Source organism: Rhineura floridana, chromosome 2 (assembly GCF_030035675.1).
Source record: "Rhineura floridana isolate rRhiFlo1 chromosome 2, rRhiFlo1.hap2, whole genome shotgun sequence".
NCBI lineage: Eukaryota > Metazoa > Chordata > Lepidosauria > Squamata > Rhineuridae > Rhineura > Rhineura floridana.
Window position 1 is genome coordinate 13,725,471 of NC_084481.1, and position 22,836 is coordinate 13,748,306.

The window sequence follows — 22,836 nt, forward strand, 5'->3', positions numbered from 1 at the left end:
ATAATCTAATTTTAATCTGATTTAATATTATAGAAATTGCAGTGATATTTGTGTTAGCTTTACATTTAACCATACATTTCTGTTGTCTGCTTGGGCTTAATAACGATATTAATATTCATCCAATTGGGGGCAAAATATTTCCAGACAAGCCCATTGATCCTAACTCCATAGCCCAAATCCTAAAACTATTATGTCATCATAGATTGCTCTGCCCCTACTGTGCCCAGTTCCCAGAAAATGTTTATTTCATATATTTCTATCCTACCTTTTCAGCCAATAGGCCCCAATATGACTTGATCACCATGACTTGCCCACTTGATTGTTTTGCACAATAATCCTCAGTTATGAGATTGTACTATAAACACAAATATGCTGTTCTTTCCTATGCTCTAGGGAGGTTTACCAGACGAGGTAGCTCTGATACAGCTACAGAGATGGAGAGCCTGAGCGCTAGACATTCCCATTCCCATCATACCCTGGTTACAGACCTGCCAGACCACTCCAACAGCCATGGTGAGATTATATTTTTAAAAAGATGAGCAGAAGTCCCCCTCTCCCTGCAACCCTCCAGCATAGAAAATTTAAAGATCAGGTGATGGCTAGTTATCTTTATTCTATACCATATTAATATGCTCTTTCTAAGAGATACAGTAATAGGCGCAATTATATGAGTTTGCACACCAGAACAGAGCAGGGATTTGGAAGTATATTTCTGTTGAAGAATCAAGGATTAAATAAAGCTTATACGTTGTTGAGCTTTTCAACTTCTTATAACCAGATAGCATTTACAATAAACAATAGATCCTAAAAGGTTTTAAGAGAGAGAACAGTTCCAAAGATGTTAATTGGTTGCTAAAATGCTTCTCTGTGAACGGATACAAGCAAAATTAGGACCAAACACAATGTTAGTAGTGGAAGTCTATAATGTTCCAAAGAAAAGTCCCCATATTTATATGTTTTAATGAAGTAGTAGTAGCAGTAGTAGTAGTAGTAGTTGTAGACATTATAATAATTGTTATCAAATTCTCTCTGCAGTGAGGCTAACATTATCTGTTGTACTTTTGCACAGTACGTTCCCAAATTTCTACCATCACAGTGGCAACCTTTAACACCACCCTGGCCTCTTTCAACGTGGGGTATGCAGATTTCTTCAGTGAGCACATGCGCAAGCTCTGTAACCAGGTGCCCATACCAGAGATGCCCCATGAGCCCCTGGCATGTGCCAATCTCCCTCGGAGTTTGACGGATTCCTGCATCAACTATAGCTGCCTGGAGGATACAGATCACATAGATGGGACCAGCAACTTTGTCCACAAGAATGGCATGCTGGATCTTTCGGTAAACATTTATTGTAATATTTGTTGTGATTTTAGGTATTGCAGTTTATAATGTAAGTATTTTTCATGTAACCCAGACTGAGATCTTGGATGAAGGCTAGGTCATACATATAAAAAATAAATAAAAGAAAGGGAAAAAAGAAACAGCCCTTTGAAGGAGTTTCTGCTTCTGTACTTACAAAATTTCCCTGATTATTTCCAGTCTTTTTTTTCTTCTTCTTCTTTAGTCCTTTAAATGAATCTAGTCTACTGTCAGGGCTAAACTACATTGGATGTTTATAACATAGTTTGCCCTCAATTGCAACTTTTTTCTTTCATAAATTGCTTGCATGGAGTGGCAGGGTGGCAATCCAGATGTGGGTCCTGCAATGGGAGGAGGATTTCAACCCTTTGCCTTCCGCTGTGGTCTCATTCTGGATCAGGTCCCCTGTCCCTGGAGTTTGCAGTGGAAAAAAGCTCCCTCTTAAAAGAATCTAGAATCTCAGAGTAGCTAGGTGAAGACTGTTGATTGTCCAGTCATGAAACTGTCAGAGTTTCTGATCCCGGAGTACTTTAATATTATTTCAATTACTGCTGCAGTGCACTGCTCTCTTCCTTCTTATGACAAGTTCTTTATGGATCAGCTAAAAGGCAAGCCTATCAGAAACATGACCTTGATCAAACCAGGCCAAAGAGTAAAGACAGTGACATGAAAAGAGAAACCTGTATAAATGACACACACCTCAGTACATAGTATATCATGCCACAGTTCAACTCATCTTGAAGTCCCATACCATGGTTTGTAAATGACTGTGTAAAAATTTCCTCAGTGAACATCATGGCAAAATCTGTCTTTGCTGCCACTGCAATCAGGATTTTGACTGCTATTTTTAAAAAACAAAATGGTCTGCAACATCTTATTTTTCATTCTCCAAGGTGGTTCTCAAGGCTGTATTCTTGGTTCTAAACCATGACATCAGCTCCAGAATCTGTGATGTGGCTCTCAATATTGTAGAATGCCTGCTTCAGCTTGGTGTGGTGCCTTGCGTGGAGAAGATCAGGAGGAAAAGTGACAACAAGGAGAATGAGCCCAGTGAGAAGAGACAAAGTGAGACCTCCTTTCACCTCAAGGGAGTTTTGAGTAGTTCAGCATCTGGATTTGGAGCTGCCCCAGTCAGTGCAACTGGAGATGGTGGTGGAGAAGGAGGAGGAGGTGGTGGTGGAGATGGAGGAGGAGGTGATGGAGGAGGAGAAGGTGGAGGAAGGCCTTATGAAAAGAACGATAAAAAAGAAGACACGGTAGGTATAAATTGTTTTCCATTATGATATACCAAACTGTCCTTTTATACGTGTGAATTGTGAATTCCCTCTCTGGCTGACAACATCCTGAAAAAGCAATTGTTTGGACAAAACCTGTGATGGGATAGTCCATTGGCATGGGTATGTTTAGATGTAATGTTTAGCATTCTTCTCCCAAGATTCCTGGTGCTGCGATTTGCATGTAGTTTTACAGTGCCAGAATCTGAAGCAGTTTGAGTTCATGTTTTTGTTTCTTTCTTAGTCTCTCCCCAGCAGTGTTGCCAGGTATGTGAAAATTCTTGTATGTGTAGGAGAATCAAGGACCTCTGGGTGAGACACAAGATTTTTGTACTCTTATTCAAAAAATATATGAGAATTCAGACCTGTTCAAGGCAGCACTAACTTTTGGCGGTACAGTAACACTTCCTGGGGCAGCCAATGTGTTTCAGGGAAGAGAGAGACAGAATATAGTGAATAGCTGGAGAAAGGGGTGTTTGTGTGACGGGGGCTTCCTTTTCTTAAAACGCTGCCTCAGACCAAATCAGACTACGTGACTATTTTTATTTGTCCATCTAGCTCAGTATTGTCTACTCTGGCTGGCAGCAGCTCTCTAGGGTCTTGGGTAGAGAAGGGCCTTTCCCATCACCTGCTACCAGAGATCCTTTTCTAAAATGGAGATAGCTGAGATCTACACACAAAGTATGCACTCTACCCCTGAGTTAAGGTTTCTCTCCAGTTCCTTGCCTCTCATTTTGGCCTAAGCAGATAGGAAGAGCCCCGCTGGATCAGGCCAAAGGCCCATCCAGTGCAGCAAACTGTTTTCACAGTGGCCAGCCCAGATCCTCTGAGAAGCCTGCGAGCAGGATCTTGTGATACTCAACAACTGATATTCAGAGCCTTCCATAAAAATGCAGTATTACAATTTTATGTAGGTAGATTTTGGGGCTGCATCTCTCCTCCAGCAGTGCCTCTGGGAGAAGAAAGGGAAAGAGTAGAAAAAGCTTTTTGTGCAAGAGAGCAGATGATGGTATGGAGACAGAGGGGAGAAGGAACCAGAGAAGTGGGAAACAGGATCCCCCCTTAAACTAGATTATGGGCCTGGCATCAGCACTTGGCACACTTGGGTACCTGTCTGGCTCACACATCTCAGCAAAGCCCACTGGTGCTACCGTCTACCCTCACTGCTGCCCCCATCACCACCAGGCCCCCACTGGCTACCTTCCCTTAGGACCTCAATAGTGCTACTGCCACTGGTCATCCTTCCTCGGGGCCCTCACAGCACCAATTAACCACATCCAGCGGGTGAATGACTGGAGGTTGCAACCAGTGGCATCACTGTTGGGCAGGAGCCCAGGTGTGGCAAGGATGGCGGCAGGGCTGCCTCATCGGTGGCCCTGTGCCAAAGACCCAAGCCTGGGACCAGTCCTGATGGTGGTGCTGGGATGAGAAGGGGAAATTACCGAGAAGCATGGCAGCCATGTACTCCTCTGAGGTGAAGTGGCAGCTAGGTGCTGCCATGAGAGAAACAGGATGGGCACAGCAGGAAGCTATGGCTGAAAAAAGAACAAGAATCTTGAGACTCTGAGGTGAGAATTCCAAACTGGTAATCTGGTAGCATTGCTCCCTCAGGCTGGACTAGGCCAGGCAAGTACAGAGAATCCTGGCAGGCGTTTGGATCTTTATCTCTACCCCAGAATTATTTTCCACAAGACCAATTTATTTGCATAGATTTACCTCTCTGCTGCCATCTATATCCTCACAATACCATACACTAGGCACTATTTCATATGTTGTCGTCGGGGGATCATTGCAATAAATAATTTCTCTCCTGACCTATAAATGCAAAAGATGTGCATAAATGAGTTGGTACAGTATAAGGAAATGCTTCAATAGAGGACATGGTCTGCAGATCACAAGTCATTTTGGGGAAGCAACCATGTATTTTACTTATTCATACATACAATAACATTTGCACAGAGAGCAATGTAGCTGCCAGAGTTGTATCAGGGCTGCAGAAAGTAACGGGAATAGCATCCTTGGGAAGGTGTACACTCTCCCCTTCCCTCCTTCCATGATTTAAGTTTCTTGCTCAGCTAGAAGCAAGCCTCAAATCCTTAAAACTAAATAGTTCTCTTTCCCCTTGTTTAGCTCTTCCTATGAAGAGTGCTTTAAGTCTTAATGGGAGTGTTTATAGAAAGAGATACATGTGCACAATAAAAGTTAGTAATACATAAATAGGTGTGCATAGTTGCATCATCATCACTATTATTTTCATGTGTATGCCACTTTTTCACATAGATGTCTGGAAAGTAGCTCATATAACACGAATTAAATAGGCTCCAAGATTGAAACTGAGGGGGAAAATAACCACCTTTTTTCAAAACCTTGTTCATGCTGTTCTCGACTGGATTGCTGGGAGCACAAAAAAATTGTTTTGTATGGAAAGGAATGCTATACATCTGTTTGCTGCAGTCTTATGGAATATTGTCACCTCTTTCCCCCTTTCCCCACATTTGTGATGCTAAGGATGAAAGCACTCCAGCAAGTACCCACAGGCTGGCCCTGACAATGCTGATAAAAATTGTGAAGTCTTTGGGCTGTGCATATGGCTGTGGAGAAGGTCACCGAGGGCTCTCTGGAGATCGCCTGAGACATCAGGTAGGCTAGTGCACAACAATGAATGGAAACAGATTCCAAAACCTCTGTAGAGTCCCTTTGTGGAGTCCCTGGTCTGAACAGTTCACAAGGTTCATCTTGGTCTGATGTCTTCTACTGAAGACAATGCCTTCCACATCCAGCATTCCTAACCATGTCTGTGGTTTTGTCTAGTTTAATAACAGTGGACCGGAGTGAGGAAGGTGCATTGTGCTGTATGTGACTGCTTTAGCCAGGGATGGATAAATCTGTACCAATCTGTTGAGTCTGTTTCTACATGCGGACATCTTAAAGTACGTCCTGCCTTGTTTCTGTGCTGATTTTTTTAGGATAAATATAAAAAAGAATAATAAATTGTAAGTTGCTTTGACACAAAATCATCATCATCATCCAGGGAAATGCTAAAAATCCATACATAGAAATCACACACACACACAAAACTGAGTACTTATGTGTAGGAATGGGTGAATACAGCATGTCCATTTTGTTTTTTTTTCAGTTCCTCATTTCCTAATCGTCTGTTCTCCACATTTCCACATGGGTCTGTAGTTAAAAAAAAAGTCTTCATGAAAATTCAGCAACATTTTTGTGAATATTTCTCCTAATATACGGTTGTTTATATGCAATTTTGCCTACTGTGCAAAATCTGCAAAGCAATTTTCTCTAATATAATACATATTTTCCCTATGAGTCCGGCCATCACAACGGGTTAAAGCTCCACCTATCGTGCGAAGGCAAGAATGTCTTTGAAGTCAAGACTAGGGGCGTCAGGCCCCTCCCACTCTCCAGTTCATTCTTGCCTTGGTACGAACAAGATTGGATCCATAGCATAGCAAGAAGCATTTAGCTAAGTTTATTTGTCTTCAAGTCCTTCCTTTCCCTGTCTGTGTTTAACTTCCCATTTAAGTTTGAGGGTCCCCCAGAGACCGCGGCTGCGGTTCTCTAGGTTTTTGGCCAATTTTGAGCTTTTCTTTAAGCTTCTTTTTTCCCTTACTTGTTTGAGGCTTATTTGAGGGTTCCCACAGAGACCGCGGCTGCGGTCCTCTTCGTTTTTTGGCTGCTTTTGAGCTTTCTCCCCTGGCTCTGTTGCATCCATCGGGAGCTCTTGGCTCTATTTTTTCCTGTGCCGGGCGGTCTCAAGCAGCGCTCTGAGGAGCTCTTGGAGAGACCTCTGCTGCGGTTCTCTCCCCTGCGGGAGCTTGCGGCTGCGGCTTCCTGCTCTCTTTTTTGTTTTTCCCCCGCCACCCATCTTTAGCCTGCCGGTGTACTACCTCACCGGAGCCTGGTGCTGCGGCTCTCTTTCTCCCTCTCTCTCCGTGAATTTAATTTTCACCGCGGAGAGCTTTGATTTTCGCCGCAGAGAGCTTTGATCTTCGCCACGAAGAGCTCTTCACTCGGCGGCGACAGCGGCTTGCCTTCTGCTGCCTCTTCCGACACAGGCTTCTCTAGGCAATCTTCTTGTTGGGGTTTTTTAGAGCCGCTAGTGCGGCTATCGACCCCGCGCCTCCCCCAGCGACCGCCATTGCTTCTTCTTCCTCCGCCATTTTTGGATCATTTTTTCCCGCTCTTTTTTCCGGGCGCCATTTTTCAAATTCAAATTTCCCGCCTTTTTTGTTACCCTTATTAACCATCGGATACCTCCCTTGCAGGCTATCTATCCGTATGTGTGTTGTATAAGTGCTGCAGACAGACTTACACAGGGCTGCTTTACACACAATTTTACTGTGGCTGTAATCTTAGTGGCTGGATTATATTATAAAGGCTGGAGCTCCAAGCCTAGTGGGCTGGATTATTTTATCAAGGCTGAAGCTTTAATCCTAGTGGCTGGATTGTATGATCAAGGCTGGAGCCTTACTCTTAGTGGCTGATTTGTACTATATCTGATTTATATTGGTCCCGCCCCCTCTGAGGTCGTGAACCAAACCTGAAACCCAGCCTACAGCACTAATCTGAGTGTACCACTCTAAAACAGCCTATATTACATTAACGCTGATACCTCAGTGCATTCTGCCCCCTCTGTGGCAGTGCACTTCGCCATCTGCCAGTGTATCCTACCCCCTCCGTGGTAGTACGCTGTGCCAGTTCGGGTCTTTACATTCTGCCCCCTCCGTGGCAGTGTACTGCACCCAAGTTAATATAAGATGGCAGAACAGCCAGGCATGTCGCCATCAACCCATATGGTGCCAGATCAGCCAGGCATGCCACAATCAGCCAAGCCACAACATTCTAACACGACTAAGACCAGACATACCAAAGCACTGGCTAAGACAAAACATCTTTCCAGCCATAGTAAACCAAAGCGCCCACGTTATGGCTCTGTGCCAACCACCACCACAGCACAGGCACACATAAGCAATATTCTCCATTCCCCTGCTGCTGCCTCTGACGAGGAAGAGTTTGTTGGCTTTCCCCCATGTTCGCCTAACGAACCTCCCTCCGTTTTACCGCCCCAATCATCTGTTCCAATAGTTCATCAGGCACATACATCTGCCACATCCGGTCTGCAGCTGTCTCCTGATTTCCTCTCCCAACTTCAAGCCATGCTGGCATTTTTCACTCAAATGCAGTCACTACCACAAGTTCCTGCCATACCTCCACTTAACATGGTCCAACGTGCGTGCCATGAAGCTCATTCTTCCGGTTCACCAGATCCCTTTGATGTAGCCAGAGGCAGATGTACGGACGAAGCCTCGTATGTGGAGGAGTCAACCTTCACTGACCATGTTGAAGGAGACGACTGGAGCGACTATTCAGATCATGAGGAGGATACATCGTATCGCTTGTTTAATACCTCAGACTATCAGCCGCTAGCACGCAGGGTAGTTAATACCCTTGGTCTCCAGACTGCGCCTTCAACTTCGCCCGCCCCAGCTATCAAAGGGGCCAAGGTCCTCAAATCCCCTGCACCTACTGAACACTACATCCCGGTGCCGGACCTAATTACCAAATTAGCCTCTGAAGAATGGGCTCATCCACTCAAAGCTCGACGCTTCAAGAACCTGGCTGACAGACTTTACGCCCTAGCCCCGGACTTTGCCACCAAGTTAGATGTCCCTGGCATAGATGAACCAATCGCTCGCCTCGTTTCACGATCGCTTTTGCCCAGGGAAGGGGAATCCCACCTAAAAGACACTACTGAGCGACAAATAGACTTCGCCCTCCGCAAGTATCACGAGGCCACTGCCCTAGCCATGCGTGCCTCCGCTTCAGCCTCCATCTTCTCCAGAGCATCTATGATGTGGCTGGATGACCTTCTAGAGGATGCTAACCCTGATCCTGTCACCCTCAGAAGAGCACTATTGAAATTGCGTAAGACAGCAGCTTTTGTGGCTGATGCCACTTTGGATGCCACTCAATTAGGGGCACGAGCCATGACTGCTCAAATAGGCGCTCGTCGCACCCTCTGGCTTCGCCACTGGCAAGCTGATTCAGCGGCCAGATTGAATCTGTCCAGGGCTCCTTACTCCGGATCTCTACTCTTCGGCGAGGAAGCTCTAAAGGCAGTGCTGGTTGATCCAAAAGACGCCCACAAACCGGTTCTGGCCACAGTCAAGAACAGCGACCACAGGCCTTTCAGGCGATTCCCTTCCTTCCGTTCTAACCAGCCCTTTCGAGGAACGTGGCCAGGAGGACGAGGCCGCGACTTCAGACCCTATGACCCCAACGTATTCAGGGGCTCCTGGAACCGACGCTTCCAGGGCAGAGGTCAGTACCAAGGGCGCAGGGGCAACTCATCGTCCTCATATAAGGGAGGCCCTCGCCTACGCAAGTAGTCTTAACGCCCTCCCCATAGGTGGCAGATTACTTAATTTTGGAGGTCGATGGCTGCGCCTTACTAAGGTCTCCTGGATCAGGGACCTTTTCAGTTATGGTTATACCATAGAGTTCTGGGCAACCCCATCAGACAGATTCCACCCGTCTCCTTGCCCAAGGGCACCAGCGAGGCACAACATTATGCAGACAGCTATACACCACCTCTTGGACATAGCGGTGATAGAGCCAGTTCCCACATCTGAGAGGTCGGAAGGGGTGTACTCCCTCCTATTTGCTGTGCCAAAACGAGATTTATCATGGAGGGCGGTCTTGGACCTCAAGTTTGTCAACCGTTTTGTAACATATCGCAGGTTCAAAATGGAATCACTCCACTCCATTACCGAGAGTCTGCATGAAGGAGACTTCCTGGCTTCTATCGACCTTAAGGAAGCGTATCTCCATGTGCCCATTTGCATAGCCCACAGAAAGTTTCTTCGGTTTGCCTTTGGCCACCAGCATTTTCAATATAGAGCGATGCCATTCGGCCTCTCCTCTGCTCCAAGAGTGTTTACCAAGGTGCTACTCATCCTAGTGGCTTACCTCCAGACCCAAGGGTTTCATATCTACCCATATTTGGATGATTTGCTAATACGGGCCAAGTCGGAGGAACTGGCTCATCATCATTTAATGATCACCCTCAATGTTTTGCAGGACTACGGCTGGCTTGTCAACTTCGACAAAAGCCATCTCCAACCAGCCCAACGCCTACTACATCTAGGGGCAATGTTGGACACCCTGCAGGCAATGGTCTTCTTGGCTCCAGATCGCATCACTGCCATCATAAGCATCGCAAGGTCCCTGATGCAACAAACATCCGCAGACGTCATGCTTCTCGCCAGAGCGCTCGGGATGTTTATATCTACAATCCACATTGTACCATGGGCTCGAGCCCACACTCGGCCCCTTCAATGGATTCTGTTGCCTTTTCAAAAAGACATTGCCAGCTCCAACCATCGCAAAGTTCGCTTGAGCCCCGCACTGCGCCTCTCCTTCCGCTGGTGGACCAAGGTTCAACACCTCTCCAAGGGCACGTCGTTCAGAGAACCCCGCAGAACCGTTGTAACCACAGATGCCAGCCTCATAGGTTGGGGAGCCCACTGCAACTCCCAGTACGTTCAGGGGGTTTGGTCCAACACAGAGCAATCCCAAAGCATCAACTGGTTGGAACTAAAGGCTGTCCACTTAGCTCTATGTCATTTTCAGTCTCTGTTCCCTTTGCATCATGTGCTCATTCGAACAGACAACACGTGTGTAAAATCACATTTGAACAGACAGGGGGGCACCAGGTCTCGTCCTCTGCAGGACTTAGCCTCCCTCATCTTTGTCTGGGCAGAACAACATCTACAATCCCTGAAAGCAGAGCACCTCAGAGGGATTTGGAATGTGACAGCAGACTGGCTCAGCAGACAACAAGTCTTTCCGGGAGAATGGAAACTTCATCCAGCCATTTTCCATCGTCTCCAGTGTCGGTTCGGCGCCCTATCAGTTGACCTGTTTGCCTCCAGTCGCAATTGCCAGCTTCCCAGGTACTTTGCCCGATACCTGGACTCAACAGCAGAAGCAGTGGATGCTCTGACAACACCGTGGCCAGACGGTCTACTGTACGCCTTTCCTCCCATACCATTGTTAGCCAAAACCTTGAGGAAGGCGCGAACCGAAAAGGCACAGCTGGTTCTGATAGCACCATTTTGGCCACGCCGACCGTGGTTTTCAGATCTTCTGGCAATGTCAATGATGGATCCTTGGACACTTCCAGTAAGGCCAGACCTTCTATCCCAGGGTCCAGTACTGCACCAGGACCCTACTTGGTTCAATCTAACAGCGTGGCGTTTGAACGGAGACATTTGAGGTCAGCTGGACTGTCTGACGCTGTGATTGACATTATTTTGGCCTCGAGAAGACCATCTACCACCCGTATTTATCAACATACCTGGGTGGCTTTCTCCAAGTGGTGTCAGTCCCACCACCATGATCCATCCCAGGCCAATGTGCATCAGGTGCTCCAATTTCTCCATAGCGGCTTTATGATGGGACTTCGACCCAACACTCTACGTCGACATGCGTCCACTCTTTCGTCCATTCTCTCAGTGTCCTCTCCTGGAGATCATATTTCCTCACATCCGTTCATCAAACGTTTTTTGAGGGGAGTCGCCCTACGCTCTCCGGCTGTTGTCCATCGGTTTCCCTCATGGAGTTTGCCGAAGGTTCTGCAGGCTTTGCAACGCCCTCCGTTTGAACCCATCAGGACTGTGCCTCTTCGTATACTGTCCTTCAAGGTCTTGTTCCTGATCGCAATCACATCTGCTAGACGAGTTTCGGAGTTGGGCGCATTGTCTTCCGCTCGCCATCTCTGCGTCTTCCATAAGGACTCTGTTGTACTGAAAACTGATCCTTCCTTCCGTCCCAAGGTTGATTCAGTGTTCCATTGCAACCAGGACATTGTTTTGCCTTCCTTTTGCCCGAATCCTACCCATCCTCTTGAGAAGGCTTGGCATTCGTTAGATGTCCGGAGGGCTCTCAAGACCTACCTGTCTAGGACCCAGGATATACGACGAACTGAGTCTCTGTTTGTATCCTTTCATCCAAGGTCTATGGGGCATAAAGTTTCCAATCCTACCTTATCCCGTTGGTTAAGGGCATGTATTACTTTAGCATATGAGTCTCTTAAGCTGTCAGTTCCAGCTAGTATAACGGCTCATTCTACCAGGTCAGCTGCCACTTCGGCTGCTTTTGCCACTAATGCTCCTGTTGCCGATATTTGTAGGGCTGCAGTCTGGTCTACCCCACACTCGTTTATAAGGCATTATAAAATTGATCGCTATGCCTCTGCTGACGCTTCTTTTGGCAGACGAGTGTTGCAACAGGTTCTTAATGACGATTAACACGTGGGTGGTCCCTCCCTGTTTGGGCTGCTGGGGTACATCCCGTTGTGATGGCCGGACTCATAGGGAAAATGGACCATTGGTCTCACCTGAAGGGTGATTTTCCTATGAGGACGGACATCACGACCCTCCCAGTTGGAGGATGACTATATATTTTCTAATGTGTTCTATATTACTGTTAAGCTATTATATTTAAATTTAAAAGTGAAGTCAAGACTTCTAGTTCTGTTATACCGCTATGTTGGAGTCATGTTACTGTGCATGGTAATATTGTGTTATTTTCCTGCTGCCAGGCCTGTTGGCCTTGTTCTTGTATTTTTAGATATCTCTCCTTAGACTCGCTGCGAATGAACTGGAGAGTGGGAGGGGCCTGACGCCCCTAGTCTTGACTTCAAAGGCATTCTTGCCTTCGCACGATAGGTGGAGCTTTAACCCGTTGTGATGTCCGTCCTCATAGGAAAATCACCCTTCAGGTGAGACCAATGGTCCATTTTCACTAATACATAAATGTTATGCATGCTTTCCCCTAGCATATATATTTGGGTACACCTTACTTGACTGGAGAAATGCATTGCAAGATTCAGAGAAGTGTGAATTTTGGAAGATAGTTGTGTTTCAGTTTGTGTATTGTTTCAAAGTGCAAATATACAGTAATAAGTCCAACTTTAAATGTAAACTGAATTGAATTTCTGCCCCACCTCTACTTATAAGGTGTACTGAGGACATGCTTTTAATGCTTTTAACAGTGTAAAGCTGTTGGAGCAACTTCAAAGCATAGCACCTCTGCCACACTGGGTAAAATGCTTTAAAAATGGTGCAGGGAGCAATCACACATCGCTTCCTGTGTAATTCTTACACAAAGGACCACTGTACATACAAAAAAATGGCTCTCATGATGTACTGATGGGGGCAGCCAGGTTTTTGTAAAACAGTTACATCAATGCCTACTTAATGGGACTGAAACATCACCAACTTTGGTTGAGCTATTGTGATTTTTCAATGTGGATATGTGCACATGCATATGTGTGTGAATGAAGGTCTCCTTGTGAGACTGAATGTAATAGCACTTGGAGAACTGAAGTGTTGGCCAAATGCAATTCAAGATTAATCAGTTATCCCTAAGACATAGCATTTTTGATAGGGCAAGACTGTGCTCCTTTGTTAGCCCTGCATGTGAACCAAATTTTAGTATAGGAGTTCAAGAGAGGGCAGAAGTACATGTTCTGGGTGATACGTGACTGCCTCTGAAAATAACAACTCTGTATTTCCTATCCTCTCTTCCTTGGTCATGTATAGTGAAAGATAACCCATGATAGCATGTTACAATGGTTCTCCTATCACTCCACAATGAAGCCCCGTCACTGGGAGCATTCTCTACATTTTCTCTTTTACGTCACATGACTGGGGTGGGGGAGAGGAGGAGATGCAAGGCTGCGTATTTTGGTGGCAGCCATGGATCTCTCATAGCATGTCATTCCACTCTGACTTTTTCTCTGTTTGTGAAGTTCTATCTCTGTATTGGTCCAAGCAATATGTTGTTGTCACCAGAACCTAAGTTGATGTGTCGTCTTAACTTTTCTCCACAGGCTCAGAACTGCCTCACAAAGTTGTACAAGCTAGATAAGATGCAGTTCCGGCAAACCATGAGGGATTATGTGAACAAGGATTCACTCAACAATGTGGTGGATTTTTTGCACGCTTTGCTAGGATTCTGCATGGAGCCAGTCACTGACAGTAAGTATAGGCTGTGGTCATAAGATCCCAATTTTCTTTAGAAGAAAGGACCCTAATGCTGACCATAGTGCTGTATTCTACTAAGTTACTGTGTTTGCAGAAGCCAGCACAAGGATTCCCACTAATACCGTGGGACTTTCCCCCCTTTCCTCCTCCTGCGTGCCCCTGATCCCTCCCCAGATCTGCTCTGGAGGGTCAGGAGAACCCAAGAGATATTATTGATTCAAAATTTGCCATATTTTATGAAGATTGAATGGTGCAATTTGACCATTTAATGCTTGCATTTTGCAGACAAGGCTGGTTTTGGAAATAATTTCACTACCGTGGACAACAAGTCTACAGCCCAAAGTGTGGAAGGTATTATTGTCAGTGCCATGTTCAAATCACTGATCACCCGTTGTGCCTCTACTACACATGAGCTCCATAGTCCTGAGAATCTGGTAAGGACATTTACATCAATTCTTTAATAACAGACATGCCATGAAATCCTGGCATATAGCAGCATAAGCATTTATATACATATGCTGAAATGAGAGCACATGGGAGAGAGTCCATAAGGCAAATCTGCATTTGGTTTTATTCTTTTGTCTCCAAATGTTGACAAAGATGTTCAATTAACATGAAATTAAATCCTCAATATACTAGAGCTGTGTCACTTCTCTTAGTGAAAAATCATGTTGGCAAATGCCTTCTGGAATCTGCTCTGCAGTTCCAAAGATCTTCAAAGAATAACATTCTTTCATGTAAAATGTCCACATCTACATCAAATCCAGTCACTGTTAATTGACATGAAGGAGTCATTCCCATGTTGGGGGAGATGACAGCACCTGGCAGTTCCCTTTCCAAGCAGTCTTGGGTATATTTAGGCAAGGTCCACTTTATTGGTTAAATTCACTTCATATTTTTAAGATTCTTAGTTATGGCAATAGCAGCAACTTTAAAATGAAAGAACTGAAACTTGGGGTGATGTTGTTTAAAAATCATGATTATGGGGAAAATAATTCTGAAGTTTCCCTTTAATTGACCTCATAACACATTGGTCTTTCATTCTTTCCCTCTCTCTTTCTTAGGGATTGTACTGTGACATCCGGCAACTGGTTCAGTTTATCAAGGAAGCTCATGGAAATGTTTTTAGAAGAGTAGCTCTTAGTGCCCTTTTGGATAGCGCTGAAAAGTTGATACCTGGAAGAAAAACAGAGGAAACTATTGAACAGGAACCCAAACCATCAGGCAGTAAAAGGCTTGTATCTGAAGTGTGAAAGGCATAGAGATGTTTGAATGATGCAAGGTCTGGCCTGAGTGCAAACGTACAGAAAACCAAGTACCCCATCATCAGGCGTATCCAGAAATAAAAAGATAAATTATATGAACAGTATTTGCTCTATCTTAAAAATATGCATAACAAAATCTTTGCTTTGCCAAACATTGTTGATATGGATACAATTCAACAGATAGCACAATTAAGTGTGCTCCAATCTCACTGAAATTCATGAGACTGAAGCATGCTTAAGGACTACGTTATTCATCTTCAGAAAGGCTGTCCTGCTAGGTATCCACAAGGCGGGATAATAGGATTCTTGAATTAAGTACACATCTTAAATTGAATCATAATATATACCAGTGAGATCCAGACTTGGACTCATCTTTCATGTTTGTTTGTTTCTATATATTATTTATCTAAAATATCCTGCCCTTCTACCTTATAAAAGGGCACTCAGGGTGGCTTACAATAAAATCGAACATGTACGTAATAAAAATTGTACACAATAAAGATCACAAAAACATTAAAATAAATTAAAATACATAAAATGCAATTAAAATACATAAAATATTATCTATCTATCTATACACACACACACACACACACATATAGGGAGTCATACTGAAGGGACTACAGAGGTAAAAATTAACATAAAAGGCATAAAATCAGTGTCAGGCTCTACCCTCAGTCCCTCCCAAAGGCTCCCCGAAACAAGATCATTTTCAGAAGTCTCCAGAAAACCAACAGGGAGGGAGCAGAGCAGGCTTCTAGGAGTAGGGTATTCCAAAGCTTGGGGGCCACAGCTGAAAAGGCTCTCTCCCGCATGCCTGTCAGTCTAACATCTTTCATTCCAGGCACGCAGAGGAGACTAGAGGCAGATGATCTTAAATCCTGTGCAGGTACTTAAGGGCATAAGCGGTCCCTCAGGTACATTGGTCCAAGGCCGTTTAGGGCTTTAAAGATCAGAACCAGCACTTTGAATTGCACCCGGAAACAAATTGGGAGCCAGTGGAGTTGGCTGTGCTCCAGTTAACATTCTGGCTGATGCATTTTGAACCAACTGTAATTTCTGAACCATTTTCAAAGGCAGCCCCACATAGAGTGCATTACAGTAATCAAGCCTTGATGTCACCAATGCATGTGTCACTGTGGCCAACTCTTTTCTGTTTGCAAAGAGTCTGTCTGCATAGTAATATCTGGTCCTAACCATGTTTACATTGTAATTCTATACATATTTAGTAGAGAGTAAATCTCCTTGAACTCAGTGGGACTCACCTCTGAGTATATATTAAGCTATGAGTCTTACAAATAGGATACTCAATCATTTCTTGGCAAATTTTGAGCATCTCTTCACCCTTTCTCCCTGTCATGACAGATTTCAGATGACAATGTATAGAGGTGGGGAAATTGCTAGAATAGGAACATGGGTCTCTAACTTATTACAGAAATACTTGAATGGGTTTTCCAAAATTAATTCTGAGTTCATTGAGACCAATAAACACCATCTGTTACTGTTCCCCTGACTAATTGTTTTGTCTGCATAGATCTGAAGTGGGAAGTGTTATTGACAAAGGACAGCCATCTTCAGCTCCTGATGAATGTCGTAGTTATATTTCAAGCCGCCCAATGCAGACTCCAGAGCAGTAAGTAAATATTTTGGAGTTGTAATCTATATCCATACACTTGGTAAACATTCTAGTCATTACCTTTAGGTATACTGACCTTAATGGATATAATCTGCAAATGCTCACCCACCTGAGTGAATTGTGCTGATGCTTTTACACTAAGCAGGAGGACCTCAGTAAGAACAACCACAGACATGCTGCAATTGTGATGCATAATGGAATGTATCAATGGGCTGATGTGTGAATCTGTTTTTCAAATAATATTCCAGTCAGGGGCCAAGGCTCATACCCTGTGGAAACTCATCTTGTCCCATTGAGTACTGCTATGGTACTTGAAGTGTTCATTTGTATCTCCTTTCATTAAGAATTGTATACAAGCCTACCTACTTCAAGAAAAGTCATAATCATAAGTATCACAGAACCCCCCATTGATATATTCCATGGCATTGCCCCCCTTGAGTCATATTTTAATAATTGTTTGAACATTATTTGATATATTGTTTGTTTGTTTGTTGTATTTTTATACCGCCCCATAGCCGAAGCTCTCTGGGCAGTTTACAACAATTAAAAACATTAAAAACAAATATACAATTTTAAAAACATTTTTAAAAAAAATTAGTTTAAATCAGGGGGCTGGAGCAATATAATTATATTATAAGAAAAGTTACAACATTTGGGGCTTTTTACTTTAGAAAATTGTGCATGGTGTGGGGAAAGCTCACAGACAGAGGATTTTCTAGAACCTGGAGTCATCCAGTGATCTAAATGTTGGAATATCCAGGACAGACAAAAAGAAAGTACTTCACACAGCATATAGTATGGAATTTGTTACCACAGAATGTGTTGATGGCCACCAACTTAAACAGCTTTAAAAGGGCATTAGACTAATTTATAGAGGATAAGGCTATCAATTACTACTAGTCATGATGGCTATATAATACCTCCAGGATCAGAGGCAGCGTGGCTCTGAGTACCAGTTCCTGGGGAACAGCAAGAGAGAGCTATTGCCCTCATGTCCTGCTTGTGGGCTACCCAGACAGCCACTGTGAGAAATGGGATGTTGGACTACAAAGGACTTTAGTCTGATCCAGCAGGACTCTTTTTGTGTTCTTATGATTTTATCATAGAAAGGCAGGATATAAAAGTCCCACAAATAGAGTAATACCTCAGTTAATGAATCCTCCAGGAACAAAGCTCCTTTTAAGGAAGGCTTTTTTAAAGGTGAAAATGACCAGCTTTGCTAGGGACAAACTTTCAAGCCTGTGCCTTTGCTTTAAGATGAAACTGACTAGCCTGTATCTTTCCTTTGCTATCAATAAACTGATAAGTCTGTCTTTGCTTTGCATTGAAGAGATCTCTTGCTTTCTCCTAGGGAAGGACCCAATATGATTCAGAGGAGGGAGGAAAGGGGGAGTAGGTGGGTGCAAGGTAGGCGCCTTTAAAGCCCCTGTTGAAGCTGCCCTACCATCTATGAGTGGGTGTAGGAACCTACCCCTATTCTTTCCATGTTATTCCTACCTCTGGTACCTGTCATGAGCCCTGCTAGGAGGCGGTGAACAGACGAGAATGGAGGAGGAAGAGTGGGATGTTCAAGTCGGTGAAGGGCTGAGCAGGGAGTTGGACCCAGAAGGCACCGCAGCTCTGGACTTGAACAGTTCAACCCCAGCAGCTCCAGATACCTCTGTGGAGAGTCAACCTGACCAGCCAGTTGTTTCCCAGCCTGATGCTTCCCCTATCCCTGCGTCCGCATCACCAGCAGGCAGCCCTCTTCTCTTGGAGGGGGAAGATGGGATGGTGACAGAGGTCCTGCCTTTGCCTTGTGCCAGGAGGCAAACATGGCAGGAGATTCAACAGACACAGTTGAGGCAGAGTCTTTGCTTGTGCACGCACTCTCAACAATGACAGTCGACACATGCAAGCAGGGGACATACGCAAGCAGGGTGCCTGCCCAGCTTACTTAAGCCGAGTTGAGGGGGGGAGTCATTGCTGAATCAACGTCTTAATGCCGTGAAGTAGTGCCTAGTTAGTCCTAGAAAGATCTGAGTAAGCCATAGGTAGATTCATGAGGAGCACTGAACTGAAACTGTCTCTTACTACAATAAAAGAAAAAACCACCACAGTGTCTGAGTTCAGGCAGGACAGTACCAAAGTTTCTGTTAATAATAATAATAATAATAAATTTAATTTTTGTGTTGCCTATCTGGCCGAAACCACTCTAGGCGACGTACAACATTAAATTCAACAATACATAATAATACAATACATAATAAAATACAATGCAGTCAACAATAACCATTTTAAAAAGCGGCAGTGCAGGGCCATCAATAGACAATTTTAAAACAATATAAAGAAATTAGCCCACCCCGGGGACCCCAAAGGCCTGTCCAAAGAGCCATGTTTTTAAGGCTCGGCGAAATGTATCTAGGGAAGGGGCATGGCGAAGATCGAACAGGAGGGAGTTCCAGAGAGTGGGGGCTGCCACTGAGAATGCCCTCTCTCTAGTCCCCACCAACCTAACTGTTTTCGTTGGTGGGACGGAGAGAAGGCCCTGTGTGGCTGATCTGGTCGGGCGGCTTAGTTGGTGGTACTGGAGGTGCTCCTTCAGGTAAACTGGGCCGAGACCGTATAGGGATTTAAAGGTTAAGACCAACACCTTGAATTGGGCCCGGAAAACAACTGGAAGCCAATGTAGATGAAATAACACCGGCGTGATGTGATCACGGCGGCGGCTGTTTGTAAGCAGGCGTGCCGCCGCATTCTGCACCAGTTGTAGTTTCCGGACCGTTTTCAAGGGTAACCCCACGTAGAGCGCATTGCAGTAGTCTATGACCAGGGCATGTACCACCAGTGGGAGCTGATGAATAGGAAGGTAGGGTTGCAACCTCCGTATGAGGTGTAGTTGATACCAAGCTGCCCGGCTCACTGCCGAAATCTGAGCCTCCATGGACAGCTTGGAATCAAGAACAACCCCGAGGCTGCAGACCTGATCCTTCAGGGGCAATTTTACCCCATTAAGATTCAGGTCAGCAACACCCAACCTTCCCCTGTCATCCACAAGTAGCACCTCGGTCTTATCAGGATTGAGCTTCAGCCTGTTTCTTCCCATCCACCCACTCACGGATTCCAGGCACTTGGACAAGGTCTCTACAGCCAACTCCGGTGAAGATTTAAAGGAGAGATAGAGCTGCGTGTCATCAGCATATTGGTGACACCGCAGCCCAAAACCCCTGATGATAGCTCCCAGCGGTTTTACATAGATGTTAAATAGTATGGGAGAGAGGATAGAACCCTGTGGTACTCCACAAGTGAGGGGCCAAGGGTCTGAAACCTCATCTCCCAATGCTACCTGTTGATGCTTGTCAGAGAGAAAGGAACGGAACCACTGTAAAACAGTGCCTCCTATTCCTAATCCCCCCAGGTGATCTAACAGAATACTGTGGTCGACGGTATCAAAAGCCGCTGAGAGATCCAGGAGGACAAGAAAGGTGAATTCTCCCCTGTCTAATGCCCTCCTCATATCATCTACCAGAGCGACCAAGGCTGTTTCAGTACCATGTCCAGTCCTGAAACCCGATTGGTATGGATCTAAATAATCCGTTTCATCCAAGTGTGCTGACAACTGGTTAGCCACCACTTGCTCAATGATCTTGCCCAAAAATGGCAAATTCGAAATGGGGCGAAAGTTGTTCAAAATTGGGGATCCAAGGAGGACTTTTTTAGAATGGGTTTTATAATTGCCTCCTTGAGGGCCGGTGGCATTACACCCTCCTTCAAGGATGCATTTACCACCGCCCTGATCCCTTCGCCCAATTTCTCCTTGCAGTTCATAAGGAACCATGATGGGCAAGGATCAGTCAGACAGGTGGTAGGCTTCACCGTTGAAAGTACCTTGTCCACATCCTCAGAAGGAAGAGGCCGGAACCGATCCCACTGAACCGGATTGCAACTGGTTAACTCTGGATCCTCTACTGCATCCACAGCGTACGGAATCGAGTTCTTCAGGTGTTCGACTTTATCGGCAAAGTGCCTTGCCAATTTGTCACAGGAAGCCTTTGAATGCTCCAAGGGTTCCTGAGCGACTGGACCGACCAGGCTTCGGACCACTTGGAACAGCTTCCTGGGACAGCACTCTGCGGATGCAATAGAGGCAGCAAAGAAATCTTTCTTTGTTGCCTTTATTGCCACCTGGTAGGCAGCTATTGCTGCTCTAACCTGTGTTCGAGCATCTTCAGAGCGGGATTTCCGCCACCGGCGTTCTAGTCGTCTCACCTCCTGTCTCAGACTTCGCAACCGAGGTGTATACCATGGTGCTGTCTGAGTTCTGTTCAGGGGGAGAGGACGTTTCGGAGCCACCCGGTCTAATGCCCTGGTGATTCCCTCGTTCCACTCCGTCACCAGGGTTTCGACCAGACGACCTTCAGCAGGTTCCAAATCCCCCAGCGCAGTCAGGAATCCATCCGGATCCATCAGGCGCCTGGGGCGGACCATTCTAATATGTCCTTTACCTCTGCGGAGGGTGTGTGGCATTGAGAAGTCAAAATTCACCAGATAGTGATCTGACCATGACACGGGGGTAAAAGAAATGGCCCCCAACTTCAGAACACTCCCCACCACTCCCAGGACAAATACAAGGTCGAGAGCATGACCGGCTACATGGGTGGGCTCAGTGTTACTAAGGTGCAGTTCCCAGGAAGCCATGGTTTCCAGGAAATCCCGAGGGGCTCCAATGAGAGTGGTCTCAGCGTGTACGTTAAAATCCCCCAGTACTAACAGTTCTGGGGTCAACGTTCGCACATCCGAGACCACCTCCAGCACCTCGGTCAGGGAGTCTGCCGTGCAGCGGGGCGGGCGGTACACAAGCAGGATCCCCAGACTGCCCTTCGGGCGCAACCTCCAGTACATGCAATCAACAAACTTGGTCCTTGGGAGCGGAGGCCTGGTGAACATCAAGGACTCCTGATAGATGACTGCCACTCCCCCTCTCCGCCTTCCCACCCTCGGTTGCTGCGCATAGCGGAAACCTGGCGGACACATGGCCACAAGAGTGGGAGCTGAGGCCTCGTCCAGCCAGGTCTCCGTAATACATACCAGGTCTGCGCACTCATCCAGTATCATATCATGGATGACAGATGTTTTTTGTGTCACAGACCTGGCATTACATAGCAGCAATGGAAGGTCGGTAGGAATCCTGCGTCCCCCAGTTAACTTCTGGTTTTGGGCAGACCCAGAACAGGGGATGGGTATTACGCATCTATCCCCTGTTCTTCTGGATTGACGTGGTTTGCCCTTAGCATCAGTCCAGCGCCTGCCGCCCAATCTTGATATAACTTGGCCCCCATCCTTCTCTGTTCCATCCCCCCTTGGTTTACACATGCCCCTATCCCTGCAGCCTAACAGGCCTACCTAAGACAATAATAAAAGCAAGACCCACCCCATATACCCCGGAGACTACCAGCCACTCCTTTAGGACTGCAGTAAAAATGAAATAGTTTAAATCACAAACTATCCACTTATATGTGCAAACAATTTATAAATGCAAACATACACACTCATTCACAACACACACTCATATGCGCACTCACTCCTCCAATTCAAACCAACACGTCAGACATAGTCCTGTACTCTGTGCAACGTCGGCAATAGCAGCTCTCCTTGATATTCCTCCTTCGACGATGTTCCTCTTCCAGCAGGCAGATGGTCTCCCCAAGCTCCCCCCAGCCAGCCAGCCTATAGATCCCTCCAAGGAGGGACAGATGGAAAAAGGAAACTAGCCCCAGCTGGCTGGAACCAGGGACCTGGTCCTGCAGGGTGTGGCACCTGCCAACAACAGCAGTCCAACAGGGAAGGGCAGTGATGATAACAGCTCTCCCTCCCTGCACCGTGGCGATGTTCCTCTTCTTAAAAGTAAAAAGAGTAGTTGGCCATATTTGTTCTATCACAGCTCATCTCCTGCTTATCCCTGCTTCCTTTCAGAAAACACATTGCCTGAAGAATAGGCTGATAACTAGGTGTAAAAACTGTAGTCCAAACGCAGATTCAGAACTAATTACTGCAAGGAGCCCCAGCTGCCGTTACATCCACACCAAACAGAAGCTTGTCTTTCAGGTCGCCATTTTCATCTGCTTTTAGTTTGTTTTATCTCCAAAGTCTCCTTTCTGCCCTTAATAGCCGTAAAATAGGCTAAAATTTATAGAAGCAGAGGCTTCAAGGACCCCATTAAATCAAGAGTGCCAGACAAGAATCTTCCAAGA

At 45.6% G+C, this 22,836-nt stretch overlaps 1 protein-coding gene and 1 long non-coding RNA gene across 2 annotated transcripts in view; one reads left to right on the plus strand and one right to left on the minus strand.

Annotated features, from left to right (window-relative positions):
* The window catches only part of UNC80 (unc-80 homolog, NALCN channel complex subunit), a 341,822-nt gene that overhangs the window by 65,130 nt on the left and 253,856 nt on the right, over positions 1 to 22,836 (plus strand). The window contains exons 11-18 of the mRNA XM_061607866.1: positions 394 to 513; positions 1,070 to 1,338; positions 2,253 to 2,615; positions 5,142 to 5,273; positions 13,522 to 13,699; positions 13,991 to 14,139; positions 14,770 to 14,939; positions 16,505 to 16,603. Of these exons, the coding sequence (XP_061463850.1) occupies positions 394 to 513; positions 1,070 to 1,338; positions 2,253 to 2,615; positions 5,142 to 5,273; positions 13,522 to 13,699; positions 13,991 to 14,139; positions 14,770 to 14,939; positions 16,505 to 16,603 (1,480 nt within the window). The remainder of the gene's footprint in view (positions 1 to 393; positions 514 to 1,069; positions 1,339 to 2,252; positions 2,616 to 5,141; positions 5,274 to 13,521; positions 13,700 to 13,990; positions 14,140 to 14,769; positions 14,940 to 16,504; positions 16,604 to 22,836) is intronic.
* Positions 14,145 to 22,361, minus strand: LOC133376214 (uncharacterized). Its single transcript, XR_009760430.1, has 2 exons — positions 22,208 to 22,361; positions 14,145 to 14,881 (listed from the first exon to the last, which is right to left on the minus strand). It is a non-coding gene; the product is annotated as an uncharacterized LOC133376214 (long non-coding RNA).